Raw genomic sequence first — 14,905 nt, 5'->3', positions numbered from 1 at the left:
TTTCATTGTAAAAAAAATTGTTATTAAAGTGAAAATTTTGAAGTCATTGGGGGGATTAATCTTTCATACTAACTACTTAAGAAAAAAATTCATAGACTTAATTTTTATGATCAAGTGGAAAACAGGGGGGGGGGGTCCACTTGACGTGATCTTACTCCTATGATACTACAAAATAAATGGGGTAAATTTTTTTTTAATAATCTACTCGGATGGGGTTTTGTGGGGGTATAAGAAATTAAAATTTTCACGTATCTTGACCAAGAGAGCTACGGACTTTTCGAAAATCAACTTTGGTGGGGCTTTGTGGGGGCGTAAGAGAGCTACAGACTTGGAATTTAAAATTAAACTCATCTAGAATACCAGAAAATATATGTCCTTTAGAATATATGTCTGTAAGTCGCCTGAATTTATGCTGTCCCGAACAATAAATCAACATAATTCTTGTTGTAGAAGTCATTCATCCTTAGGATGAACCGTATTGATTATCACCAACTAACTCTTTCCCGTTTAAAAGGTATCATTGAAAATCGATGAATTTTCTGAGATTTTTTCTTAAAATTTATCGTCCATATGTCTTTCTGTCTTTTTTTTTCCACGTAAACATTCGTATACGTCTCACTCTTCCATACGCATACTGTGTTTTACTTATGTGTGTACTACTAACGCCCTCCCAAAAAAGAAAAAAAAACTGAACCAGCTGTCAGTTTATATAATTTACTTTATGTACTGTTAGCGCCGCCTATTTGAAAAAACAGAGTCAGCTGTCAGTTTACTTTTATTATATTTTTAAAAAATTTATTTTGTTTTAAAAGTTAGCTTTTACATTACATAAGCATTTGAGGCGTGCACTTTTGGACTTTCCAAATTTTTTTTTCATTTGACGCTGATGGAGTTATGCGGGGGCATAAGAAATGAAAATTTTTTACGTTTTTTGGCAAAAAGACCTACAAACTTAAAATCCTAAATGAAAATTCCCTAATAAATAATAAATGAATTACTAACAAAATTAATTATAGAATTTTTTTTTTGAATTGACACTGGCTCACCTGCTGTGAAGTGGCGTAGGTAATGAAAATTTTAACGTCTTTGATCAAAAGACTTACAGTCTTGAAATTTGAATTGAATGTTAGTTTAAATACAAGAAAATTAACAACGATACAATTATACATTTCTCATTGAAAATTTACTCCCGAATCAGTAGTAGTCTTTTTTTTTTATAATTTGGTTGTTATAGGGCTAGCTAGAATATTTTAAATTGTCTTTATCCTCTGGTTCCACGACTTAAAACTTTTTTTTTACATAGAAAAGTGCAAGAGAATAAGTATATTTACGAATGTTTGAACGGTAAATGTTAAGTTATCGATAAGAATGATAAAAAAAAAATAGAGTCATTCAACATTACGAAATGTCCAGCGACGCGGGTGGGTAACAGCTAGTATATATATATATATATGTGTGTGTGTGTGTGTGTATACATATATATATATATATATATATATATATATATATATATATATATGTATATAGGTCATTCCATGTCAAATCGACCAATGGTTGGAATCGACCCCTTTTAATTTGGACGAATTTTGGTCAGAAGTTTCCTAATATCATATAACGCAATTCGGCCAAAGAAAAAAAAAATTGAAAATTTTTCTTCAACAGTTATGCAAAATTCAAAATTTCACGATTTTTTCAGTTTTTCAACTTTATTCTTTCAATATCTCGAAAACTATAATCGTTACAGTAACGATCCAAAGCTTTTTTTGAAAGTGATACTTGACGCTATAAAAAAACAAAATATTTTTTAAAAAATTTTGAAAAATGACAAATTTGTCAAATTTTGAATTCTTGAAATTCGTCTAAAATGACGATCGACATAAAATTTTTGGCTCAATTTTTTTGTATAACACCTTGTACTTATTTTAAAAGATTCTGAAATTTTCAGAACTGTGTTTTTTGTTTGTGCAAGAATATGAATTTTTAAATTTGAAAAAAAAAAAAAAAAAAAAAAAAAAAAAAATTTTTTTTCTTGATTTTTTTAAAAAAATTTTTCTTAAAAAAGACCATCATCGACGGTTATATTCTTATTCTTATTAGCAAACTTCTGACTAAAATTCGTCCAAATCAAAAGGGGTCGATTCCAACCATTGGTCGATTTGACATGGAATGACCCATATATATATATATATATTAGATTGGTCCAAAAAAATCGACATTTTTTTTTCTCTCGATACTGTGAAAATATTATTCCTCATGACCAAAAAAAAATTATTGTGCAAGTTTGAGCCCTTAATATTGATATTAAGTGGTGTATCGTTACGACTATTCGTTTTTTGATGGAAATTTCATTTTTTCCCAAAACTCGTTAGTCATCTATCTGAGAAATTTGAGCAATGTATATTCTTAAAAAAAATTAAATTTCCTACAAAAAATCTCTCTTAGTAAACTGATGTAAAACGAGTCGTTTCCTTGTAACCGTGCTCTAAATATTGATTTGTTTTTTAAATTCTTTGCTTGTATTTTGGATTTTTGTAAATACTAGAAATATTAAATTTTTTTCTAGTCACGATACATATTTTTTAAGATAATTTAATGCTCTACAAAAAAGGTCTCTTAATATTTTTCGCTAAATTTACTTCTTCAAAAGTTATTCAAGGTTTAAGTTGAGTCGAAACGACTTAAATAACCTGAAAACTATTGCTGCTACGAGAAAGAAAAAAATTTGAAATAAAAAATTCAAATTTCGATCATTTTTGATATTTTCAAAATTCGTGAGCGACCTTTTGAAAATTCTTAGCTAATGTATTACAATGAAGATTAATAATACATTGTGATAATTAAATGCAATATTTTCGATTTTATTCAAAATCTTCCTTAGCTAGGCATAATCACCCGCCGTTACCTTATATATATATATATATATATATATATATATATATATATATATATATTTTTTTTTTCCGATCAAACTTACCAGTGAACACATGACCTTAATTTGACGTCTTACCTAGGTCAAAGAAATGTCACGGTATCTTATGTAAATTTGATGTCAATCTGACATTCTACGTAACTTTAGTATGATTTAAAAACTTGTGACATCATACTAATGTAAGCATGACTCTTATATGACGTCGCAGTTATGACTTATGTATTACGTACGCTTATCATTAAATCTACATCACATTGTTACGTAGTTATAAAATTATTATCGTACATCATAATGACATAATTTAAAAATCATACATTGGTGTCAGTAGAAAAGTCATGGTTATACGTAATATGGATGTCAATCTTAAATCATCATTTATTAAAATAAAACAATCATAGAATTAATTTTCAAAAATGTGTAAATAACAAATAAACGTTTAACATTCTTGGGGCTAAAGTAATTGATAGACTGGATAATAGATTATTCAGACGTTTTAGATTAAATCATTACCGTGAGCAAAAAAAAATTAACATTATTTTTTGAAATGATATACCGAAAATATCATTTAGGATATTGATCGCAATCGTTCTATCGATTAAATTTTATACGATTTTGTCGAATTATTTTATGTTTCACAAAATTTTGTATAAGATTTTGTAAATTTCACGTCACAACAAAAAATTACAAAATTTGATGTAACTTTATAAAATTTTATATAATTATCATCGATGCCGACAAATATTGTTTTTATAAAATTTCATATCAGTTCGTGGAGTTTTTTATAATTTTGTAAAAATCCATTACAATAACTTATGAACTTTGTCTTTTCGGACATTTCACTCTAAATACATCTATTAAGCAGTAGAAAAACTCTCGTGATATGGGCCAGTGAACAACGTTCTTGACTGCCAGCCAAGAGGAGCCGTGTTCGAACCCAGCAGACGCCCAGGATTTTTTCATCATTTAATGTTATCAAATCTTGTTCTTAAATATATAATGCGTTCTCGCGGTAATAATCAAATCCAAAATTCGATGCTTCATTTTTTTTTTTATTTATTTATTTTTTTTTTTTTTTTCAAAAAATCTTATTCCGGATTGATAATTTTGGCATCATCCATATATCGTATTGACATCATAGAATGTCATACAGACATCACATTTACGTAAAATTTACGTCATTAGTTTTACATCATAATCTTACGTAAAAAAAAGTGCGAACTGGGATTATACTCACAGGTAATCAAATATAATACCTTTGATATCTGATGAGTTCGTATGTGAAGCTTAAAAGTTCTACGCAATTAGTTTTCTTTTGATTCGGAGTCAATAAAATTAAATATATAGTTACATCTTAAACCGTTCATATTTATCACAAACTGTGCAAAATAATGCCATTGAGATCAAAGCCAATAAAATATGTTACGTTAAATTTAGTGCAATCTAATTACACTAAAATAGATCTTATCATTTTATTCAGCGAAAATTCTAGAATTCTTTTTTTTTACGACAATAGTAATTAATATCAATATTAATCATTGTCATAAATACTCAGTAATACAGATCCTACAAAAAATTATTTCAACTAAGTCCATTAATTTTTTTTTCGTTTCAAGTACCCCATTAATAGCCGTGGTCGGTGAACTTGTTGAAGCTGTAGATGTTGTAAAAGTATTCTTGATTTTAATATCAACCCTACTGAGCTGTCGCTTCAGACTAAATGACTTCCATGGTTTTTTATCACGTGTCTCATCTTCATTCACAGCAGCTCCAGTTTTTCTCGATGCTGTCGGTGTCGTTGTTACTGACAACGTACCATCTTTCACATTACTATCAATGTCACGCGTATCACTATTCAGACCATGGCAATCGTCAGCAAATTGTTGTTGCTGATGATGATGATGATGATGATGATGATGATAATGATGATGATGATGTTGTTGTTGTTGTTGTTGTTGCTGTTGTGATGGCTGTTGAAAATGGTCCGAAGGGAAGGAAGTACAAGAAGCAGACGCTTTTTCTCCTACTGCTACTAATGATTCGTAGTCTGGTGTCATTTTTTGATGAATCTGTTTTGTTTTTTCGTTATCTTATTTTTTTTTATTTGTTTTTTTTTTTTTTTTTTTTTTTTTTTTTAATCACGCTTTCTTTTCTTTGGAACAGTCAATCAGTTCTAAATTTTTTTTACTAATATTTGTTTTTAACTTGTTTTGATTGACTTCTCATTAAAATAAAAGACAAGAAATAAAACCAAAAAAAAAAAAAACAAACGCTTCTACAAATTAATGATATTAGAAAAATAAAAGAACTTCTACGCTAATAAAATAACAAACGAAAAATAAGGTAATTATCCAAAAATAGGTAGAGCCATACTTATGCATAATTACCAAAATTATATTATAATAAATGTTAGAATAACGCAACTCCAAAGAAAAAATTGCAAGATAGTACTCGCTGCAGAATAATTATAATTATTGATTATATATATTTCATTTATTTAATATTTATTAACCTATAAAATTAATTTATTAACTGATCTTCTAAAAAATTGATTGTTTTTTTTTTAATTTTTTGAAGGATAGGCTTTTTTACAAAATATTTTCATTATAATAAAAATACAGTTACGGAACTAGCAGGAAAAATAAAAACACCTACTTTTACATGAAACGTATAAAAAAAAAGGCGAAAACTTTGGAATTTTAAATATTTTTAGAGGAAAAGTAAATTTTCAATAGAATTATTTTGAATGAAACGAAGATAAACTTACCTGATCAATACTCGGACTACGAGCTTTGTCTTCATTTTCTTTCTTAGCATCGTCTTGACGTTTTGGACTACGTAATGCACGTTGGTATGGATCACCTGTATTACCGATGTCAGTGGTACTTAATACGAGTAACTTAACTTTTTGTATAATATCTACAATCGCTAGACCTGTTTCATTGCCATATGCTAGTCTGTAAAACACAAAAACAAATTAATTTTTATTGTTGAAACATCTTTCAGTAACTTTTGTATAGAAACTCTAGTCTATTTCTGCTATGAACAAATAAAAACATATACAATAAACATTGCCCTTATCGAAATTAATTCCCACATTTGACGTCAGTCTTATAAGCAAATAAGGAAAGTTTCTACAGATTTAACAAAGAAATATTTGTTTTAAGGTATATTTCTTATAGCGTATCAAAAGTAGAATTTCAGTAAGCTACAAAACAGCGTACAGCGTAACAAAAATTAAATGGCATGAAATTGGCCATCAAAAAAAAGAAAAATTAAATGTGCACACTTGTTTTTCTGATTCAGTTTACTCTAAGAGGACCAAGCTGCATACGTAGTAGGCTATGTACCCAACGCGTACACGCGTATCGTCCAGCTCTATACTAAAGCAAGATAGACAACATAAAACGTAGTAACATTTAACCCTTTAGCATCCGCGCTATTAATTTTTTTCTTATACTTGACTTCAATAGTATATTGTCTGGCAAGAGATGAAACAAACCATAATTATGTATGGCCATATATGATCCATATGTGCCCAAGTATGAATTATATATGGTCAAATATGATTCATTAACCTTTCGTTGGTCACGCTGTGAGCGATTCCCCGCTTTTTTTTTTCAATTCATTACAGAAAAAAAAAGGCCATTCGCCAGCCGAAATGGAAGTAGATTTTTCATTATTTATTTAATTATTTAAATCCGTAAAGTAGACGTTGACGTTTAAAGGTTCATCTAAAGCTTATAAGATCAATTATATTTATGCTTGTCAATTTTTAAAAAATACTTTATGTATACTTTAATGTTGAAATTTTAAAAGTGTTACACGGCAGTAATCAGAATTGGAACAGTTACATGAATTTATTAAAAAGTATAAGAACGAATGCAACAGCTAAATTTCAATAAATAAATAGGTAATTTTCGTTGAATGTAAAAAAATAGTACTGAAATATAAAGCTCATTTGATAAGCTACCTAAAAATATTAACAAAATTCAACTATTATGAATTACTTGAAAGTTATTAAATGAAAAAGTAAAAAAAAATGATTTTTTCTATTCTTCTGAAAATTTTGGAATTCATCAAAGTACTAGAAAAAATTATCAAAAGAGTAAGCAACATAACTTAAATAAAAGCAAATCGAATGAACATGAAGATTCAATCATCAAAAATAGATTATCTCTTTAGGATCAAAAGTTATTTAACGATAAATCAAGAAAAGTTGAATTTTTTGAAAAATTAAAAAATCTTAAAACGTCTATAACTTTTAAACTTTTTGGCCGATTGAGCTCATTTTCGAACTGTACCAAGCTCTTTAGCTATGGAATGTGCAAGAAAAATTTCATTAAAATCGGTACATAATTGTGGACGCTATCGTGGGAGAACCGCGCGTTATATCGTATATATATATGTCGGAAATGTACAATAGCTGGGTTTTTCCAAGGGATGTTGGAAAATCCCAAGTATATTTAGTTTATTACTAGCAATAAAAACTTAGTATTACAATTTTATGATTTAATCCCTTTGGGTAAATTTTGTCAAAATTATTTTAAGTCTTTTATGACGACAGACTTAAGCTCGAAAGATCACATCTGTGCATCTAACGTAGCCACGATCGGAGGATAGCAATACCGGAGGATAGGACTGAAGTAACTACAAAATAACGTACCCAGAGGGCCCTCAGAATAATTACCTGAAGGGGCCACTTATTAAAAATAGTTTTTGGAGACAGTTCTCTCGGAGCACTTATCAAGAACGGTTTGCTATCTTGCGGATCGTGTATTCGTTCTCGTGCCTAATTACGTCGTCGCAAACTAGCACATAAATAACCGTAGTATATTATTCTGATATTACATATTAATTATATCATTCGTTTAGTGTTTGAATATCATAAATACCGTTAATAATTAAATAATCATATTGTCAAATCGTTAAGTGTAGTTAATAATTGATATTGTCCATTATTGTTAATCGATTGTTGTTAAGGTCGATTTGATCTAGTTGTAAGCTGTGTGTATTATTTGTATAAACTTTAGTATCCATTTGTTATTAATAAAATAAAAGATGTCTAGTGATAATAATAATGGTGATGCCTTGCAACAACCCAATGTTGTTCCGACATATATATATGTATATATATATATATATATATATATATATATAAACTTTTTCACCAATAGTATTTTTGGAACCTACTTGACTCAAATAGATAGAAAATGTTAATATTTTTGTAAAGTTGCGTCATGAGGACAAATACAACAGTTAGATTTTTATAAAATCTACTAATAATTTTTTCCAACTTTTAAAAACTCAGCTATTCCTTCTTCAATTCATTGAGCATGCATCGAAAGAGTCGCTAAATTTGTAAGTATTTATATTAATTAGGTATTAAATAATACATGTCGTACGAACATAGGAATCGCGGCGATTCCCCGTAAGCGCGACCAAACCCAACTACGAAATTTTATTCCCAGCGTTGGCAATTGTATGAAACTGAAATAAATAAAAACATTTATAACGGTGGGCCCGGGATACTTCGTTTCCAGTAGCCACGAACCACAGTTAAATTATTTCCCCGAATATATTAATTAATTAATAATAAATTATTAAATATAAATATAAATTATGAGTATTATGTTGCTGGTTCTGAAAGACGGGAAAAGATCTCAGGAGTAGGTCGACTCGTTCTGACCGGACACGCGGCTGAAATTAAAACTTATTCTAGACGACGCTGGCGATGAAAGAAATTTTATTAAGAGACTCAATTCAATTATATATAAGATTTAGTTTTATTTGACCAAGACCCAAATTTTATGTATACAATAGTTTCCCCTTTTATTAATTTTATTTTATGCTTTATTAATCAGGATTTAAAGTCCACCATTAAATTAATTTATTATTAAAATGCTCAAGGAATTATTGGACGTGGGGAACAAAATTAATAATCAGTCAAAATTAAATACTACGTTGAAGAGAGAAAAGGTTTGGGAATAATTAGTCGAAACTTATCTGGTTGTATGTGGGTTACTGGTGATATCTGTCTCCGATTCGTTGCGGACTTCTTGGAATAGACGTCGATCCTCTTCGGTAAATCTTCACGGGCTCCTTGGATTCGATGTCGATCCTCTTCGGTAAGTCTTCACGGGTTCCTTGGATTCGATGTCGATCCTCTTCGGGCAGACGTTGCACACCAAACAACCACACTCACTTAATAATCAAATTTGGTTTTTCTTTAACCAGACGAAGGAGTCGCAAAATCTCCTTATTTAATTAATTCGAGTAAAACAAATGTCACTTATAATAAAATCAATAGTTTAGTTTAATGTATAAGAAAAGTTTCGATAAATAAAATTATTCTGGTAACAGACTAGCCGAGATAGAACTGAGTGTTGGACTAAATGACTAGATATAACAAACTAATAGACTAGATATCGTTAGGCCGACTCAAATAAATTGTTATGAGTCCTGGTGCTAGAGTGGGACCTCGCTAAACGTCCTCAGTCCACTCTAGGTGATGGCCAGGGCCTAAGTCCTCGAGCAAGTGTTTGCTGGCACTTTTATATCTTAATTTTGGAGGGGTGGAACTACCCCACTGTCGTCTAAGTTCGAATTCGATCTAGGTGGCCTCTGACATGGCCCCCAAGTGACTAAGAAAGTGTTAATTAATATACAAATTATTCTAATAGATGGCCGTAGAATCAGTTAGACTTTGCGCTCGATTTTAAAATCGTAAAATCAAAACGCACGTTCATACAATATGGCCGTCATCAGCTGTTATAGTTGTTATGCGCATGCAAAATTTTCTTCAGATTACTAATAAAAAAAGTTAAATGAAATGGCAAGTTAAAAAATAAATTACTTTTTTCAAAACAGTGAAATCGAAAGTTCAGATAATTTATTACAACTCGATGATAGCAGTGACAGTGACTATTCGAAAGAAGAACTGGAAAAATTGAGTGATGAAGACAAAAACGATTCAAAGAATTCTGAAAGTGAAGATGACCAGTTTCTAAACAAAGATGATGAGTTTTATTTTAACAAGAAAAAAATACTAAATGGCTCAAAAATCCTTCTCCAGCTTCAAAAACAAAAAGAAAAAACCTCATTGTTCATCTCCCAGGAGTTGAACCAGTTGCTCGAGAATTGAAGACACCTATTGAATGTTGGAATTTTTTCTTCTCTGAGTCCACAATTGAAGATATCGTAAACTATACAAACATTAAAATTAATCAATTTTCTGAAAAATATTCCAAAAATCGGGATTGTCAACCGACAAATCCTGAAGAATTACGGGCTCTACTTGGTTTGCTATAGTTGGCAGGTTCCTTTAAGTTGTCGCACGTACATGTCGCAAGTCTTTGGGCTACAGACGGAACAGCACCAACGTTTTTCCGATCAGTCATATCTCACGAACGTTTTTATCTACTATTAAGATCTTTGCGTTTCGATAATATCGAAACTCGAAAAGAGAGATTGAAAATAATTAAGTCTACACCGATTCAAGAATTGTGGGATGACTTCAATGATTGATGTCAAAAAGCATATATGCCCAGCGAATATCTTACGATCGATGAGATGATGTCAGGTTTTAAAGAGCGTTGCAGTTTTAAACAATACCTTCCGGCTAAACCTAATAAAGATGGATTGAAATCTTTTGCCTTAACGGATGCTCGGACATTTTATACCACGAAAATGGAAATGTACATCAGAAAACAGCCAGATGGTCCTTTTAAAGTAGATAATAAAGCTGCAAGTATTGTGAAAAGAATTGCAAAGCCTATATTAAATACCAGAATAAATATAACTGTCGATAATTGGTTTAATTCAATCCCACTAATGAAAGATCTCGCTGAAGATTATAAAACAATTGTAAGTACTGTCACGATTGCAGATCGTGATGGGCGTAGGTACGATATTCGTATAAAATGTAGTGAATAAAAGGGTACTTACATTGATCAAGGACCGATCCTATGACCTGGGCTCATGTGACCAAATGCTCAGTTTATTCTATTTTATATTTAATTCGCGTCCACACAATATTGTTGAAAACAAAATTGATAAAACCCAAAAACGACTTCCAATTTATTATGTGACTGATCTAATTTCACAATCATACGTCGAGCGGTAAACGTAAGATTGTGTACCCCCTACTGTGAACTATCGGCCTGAGCGGCTAGACAGGTAGAAAATAAGGGATAAAGGAAGGTGGATTGCCGAAAAGCCTCGTGAAGCTAGTATCTCTTTGTTAAAGTAAAATTGTCTGATAAATAATGTTTTTCAAATGTTTTATATTAACGAGTATTTATTTATTGAGGACTCAATTTCTCAAAACACAAAAGGGTTACAAATAGCAATATTTAAATAGTAAATATAAAAGTAAATGTTTCACGCATATGGGTTACAAATATTTCGGAGTATATAAAAAAATAAAAATACCAAACAATGGTTACAATGTTTAAAAACTTACCCTAAACAGGTTTTGGTGAGGTGTCAGGACTGTCAGCAATTACACAGGACACTTATTCACGACGCGTTCTCGCGGTCAATCAATGTGATTTTAATTTACCGAATTATTTATTTATTTAGTCTACTTTGTTGTATAAGTTTCAATGTTTATGCGTTTTTAAATCTCTGTAGGTTAAATTAAAATGAAGGTCTTCGCGCTTCTCGCGGTAAAATAATTTCAATGTATCCAGATTCTTCGCGTCGTCGCGATAATATAAAATATACATTTATAAAATCTTCGCGTATTTTCGCGGTAAAAATATTTCTAAATATTATTCAAATTCTTCGCTTTTTCGCGGCAAAATATTATTCAAAATCTTCGCATTTATCGCGGCAAAATATTCTTTGATTTTTCACGTTTCTCGTGGTATATTTCAATATAAAAATAATAAAAATGAATGAAATTAAATGGATTAAAATAAGATGAAGATAATCAATGCTGTACCAGTGCTAGACGGTTGATATTAGTTCACGACTTACAACGATCAAGGACCAATCGTACGATCTGGGCTCACGTGATCGGGTGCTATACGCTAATATCGCGTTGATTATGCTTCTGAAGCTAGTAGAAAATAATATACCGATTATACGAGTGCTTACGACGATCAAGGACCGATCCAATGATCTGGGCTCACGTGACCGAATGCTCAATCGGGATATCAATCCTCTAGCCACGAACACCGTCAAGTGTCCGGAGTTCAGTAAGGTTCAGAGTTTGATTCCCAAAAGAACTGTTGAGCTAAAGTCCATGGTCTTTTTATATGATCCTCACATATGAAAAGTGGTGGTAACCAGTTTCCCATATGAGAGGACGCGGACTCGCCCGATAGTTCTAGGCCCATGCACACGTGTGATCCCTGGGAAACAGATTTTGACTATTAAGTAGGCTGATGACCTGGCGCCACTCTGTCGCCGAGCATGCCCGTGTAGGAAACCATAAATTTAGAGGTTTCCATTAGCTTTCTCTAATTTCCAAAAGTCACATGCAGATGCGCATGAGTTGGGTAGTCTATAATTTTAAGATGAAAAATCAAAGAAGACTACCGCTTCTATGCTTAGATTAGTTAAATGGGAACGGATACATAAATTTTAAAATTACGTTAAGTAAAAATGATGAAATTTCCAGAAAGAGAAATATATAATACGCGTGGTCTATTAGTACAATACGACTTAATTGTAAAGCGTTGACAACGCTCAAGTAGGTATATTTGTCCGGTACGACTTCTGGCGTCAGTAAGTCGGTGTCATAAAAACAAAAGGTCTAAGTGCATGAGGTTTTTGGGTTCTCACGTATTGGGTGGACCGCTATGCGATCTACACTACTGATGTTCACTGTGTTAATTATTATATATATAAAAAAAGGACTGAAAGTCTATTCGGAACGCATCGTTTTGTGTTGCCGCCTGTGTCTCACTGTTTCTGACTATGTCGCCATAGTTCTTGAGAAAAGTAGTTTTCTCATGTACTTTTTCTTCCCAAGAGAAAAATAATATATATATATAAAAAAAAAAAAATTCTTTTATATTTTTACGACTTGTAAGGATACGAGTTGAACGTATCAGCCGTGACAGTACTTTGCGCCAAAATAAACCTGAAATACCGCCTGATTTTACCAACGCTAAAAAAAGGAACGTTTTTAGTACATTATATGGTTATCATAGAGGCATTTCTCTAGTTTCTCTAGTTTCTCACAGATAATAATGTATTATAATAATACTAAAGTCGGAGTTGACGTTACGGACAATTTAAAGGCGGCATACAGCATTGCAAGATGTAGTTGTCCATGTCCTCAAACTGTTTTTTTCACAATCTTAAATATTGCTGATATTAACAGTTATATAATCTATAAGCTACCCGGGAAAAAAAGCTCAGATATGAACACATCTGTTCATGTATGATCATATATGAGCTCAGATATGATCATGCATGACGTCTTGGATAATCAGATATGATCATATCTGTTCATGTATGATTATATCTGAAGCCATATATTACTTCATGTATAATCATATATGTTAATGTATGATCATATATAAGCTCATATATGCCTTAAGTATATATAATTGTATTTCTCTAGGCACGTAATAGAAAAATGATAAAAGTGAATTTTTACGATGCGCGCGCACAGGAATGACACGAAAACTAAATAATTGTTGAAGTTGCTACATACACAATACGTGTTGTAACGGGGTAGAATCTTGTAATTTATTTTGAATTTAAAATCGACTTGCCCCAAAAGCGAAAGCGAACTCCTCCTACAACAACGGCCGATCAAGTAAACTCCTACTTATAATTGGGGTCGCTCCCATCGAGTGTCGACGAAGTTTCTTGGTTTTAGAAGTTGGTAGACGTGCGAGAGCGAGGGTACGAGGCTCACAACCGACGAGTAATCGGTCTCTTGGTTATTGGAGAGCATCAGCGACGGACGTACTTTTTTCGAACCGCTACTACACTACTACTACTACTACTTTTACTACATCATTAAGTCCATACATATACGCCATTTTGTAGCCAAGAGCTCATAAGCCCTCGTTGTGGGGAAGCTTATCTTTATTCAGTTTATATTCAATTATTTGAAATATTGGAGAATTGTTGCGGAGTTGGATTTGGAGATTGGATTTGTTGGAGAACTGTCGGAGGGTCGGAGGATCTGGAGGATATTGGATTTGAGAGGAGGTCGGAGCGTTGGAAGGAGTTTGTAAAGTTGAACTGAGTGGAGTTATTATCGGTTGAATTTATTGTTAAAATTTGTAATAATTTGTCAGTAGAGTTATTTGTGATTTATATAATTAAATGAATCAGTAGAGTCAATATAAATAATTAAACCAGTCAAGTCAATATAAATAATTAAATGAGTAGAGTCAGTAATAATAAAATTTTTTCATGTTGAACATTATAAAATAGTCGAGTCAAATTGCATCAGCTATCTTAATCTATTGTTCATTCTCATTATTGAATTGTAAGGCAACTTCGTCTAAATAAATGTCAGCTTAAATTTAATTTACATCAATTTTCTATCAATAAAATTTGCCTAAACCTTTTCCTTATACGTATAAGTTAATGATAATATCTCTCTTTTAAATTTTATACTGCATGGCCCAGTACGGGGAAAATCCTGTCCTGAAGCTGACTAGCTAAGCAAAAGTTGTCAAACACATTAAGTTTCACATATGTGTGAAACATTGTTTAATTAAGGCCACAACTTCATTAGTTGAACAAGTGGACCCATTACAGTGTTTTACTTTAATTCAAGTGCGAATCGTATATGCATTAGGGTGCTTCGTTTCTAGCGAAAGTATTTTTTTTTGTTGCTCATCAAGCAAAATATTGTTTTTTATACTAAAACAAAAATTCCTGCCAAGTTTGAGCTCTTGATTCCAATCCTAAGTACTTTCCATTTGATTTACAAGATTTCCCATTTAAAATACACGTAAATTAAATTACTTTTTTTTTAATTTTCTAATACTCAGCTGCGTT

General features: G+C 31.4%; 1 protein-coding gene across 11 annotated transcripts in view; it reads right to left on the bottom strand.

Annotated features, from left to right (window-relative positions):
• LOC103577291 (syntaxin-binding protein 5) overlaps positions 1 to 14,905 on the bottom strand; it is a 245,942-nt gene that overhangs the window by 145,498 nt on the left and 85,539 nt on the right. For 7 of the 11 annotated variants that reach the window (XM_053742555.1, XM_053742554.1, XM_053742559.1 and 4 more), the window contains exons 13-14: positions 5,694 to 5,883; positions 4,546 to 4,995 (exon numbers count right to left, since the gene is read on the bottom strand). In XM_053742555.1, coding sequence (XP_053598530.1) covers positions 4,546 to 4,995; positions 5,694 to 5,883 — 640 coding nt within the window. The remainder of the gene's footprint in view (positions 1 to 4,545; positions 4,996 to 5,693; positions 5,884 to 14,905) is intronic. The other 4 variants (XM_053742562.1, XM_053742564.1, XM_053742561.1 and 1 more) reach the window with 1 other exon arrangement.

This window comes from Microplitis demolitor, chromosome 10, assembly GCF_026212275.2.
Source record: "Microplitis demolitor isolate Queensland-Clemson2020A chromosome 10, iyMicDemo2.1a, whole genome shotgun sequence".
Lineage (NCBI taxonomy): Eukaryota > Metazoa > Arthropoda > Insecta > Hymenoptera > Braconidae > Microplitis > Microplitis demolitor.
Note: the sequence above shows the minus strand (reverse complement) of the source record. Positions and strands in the feature narration are given on the sequence as shown.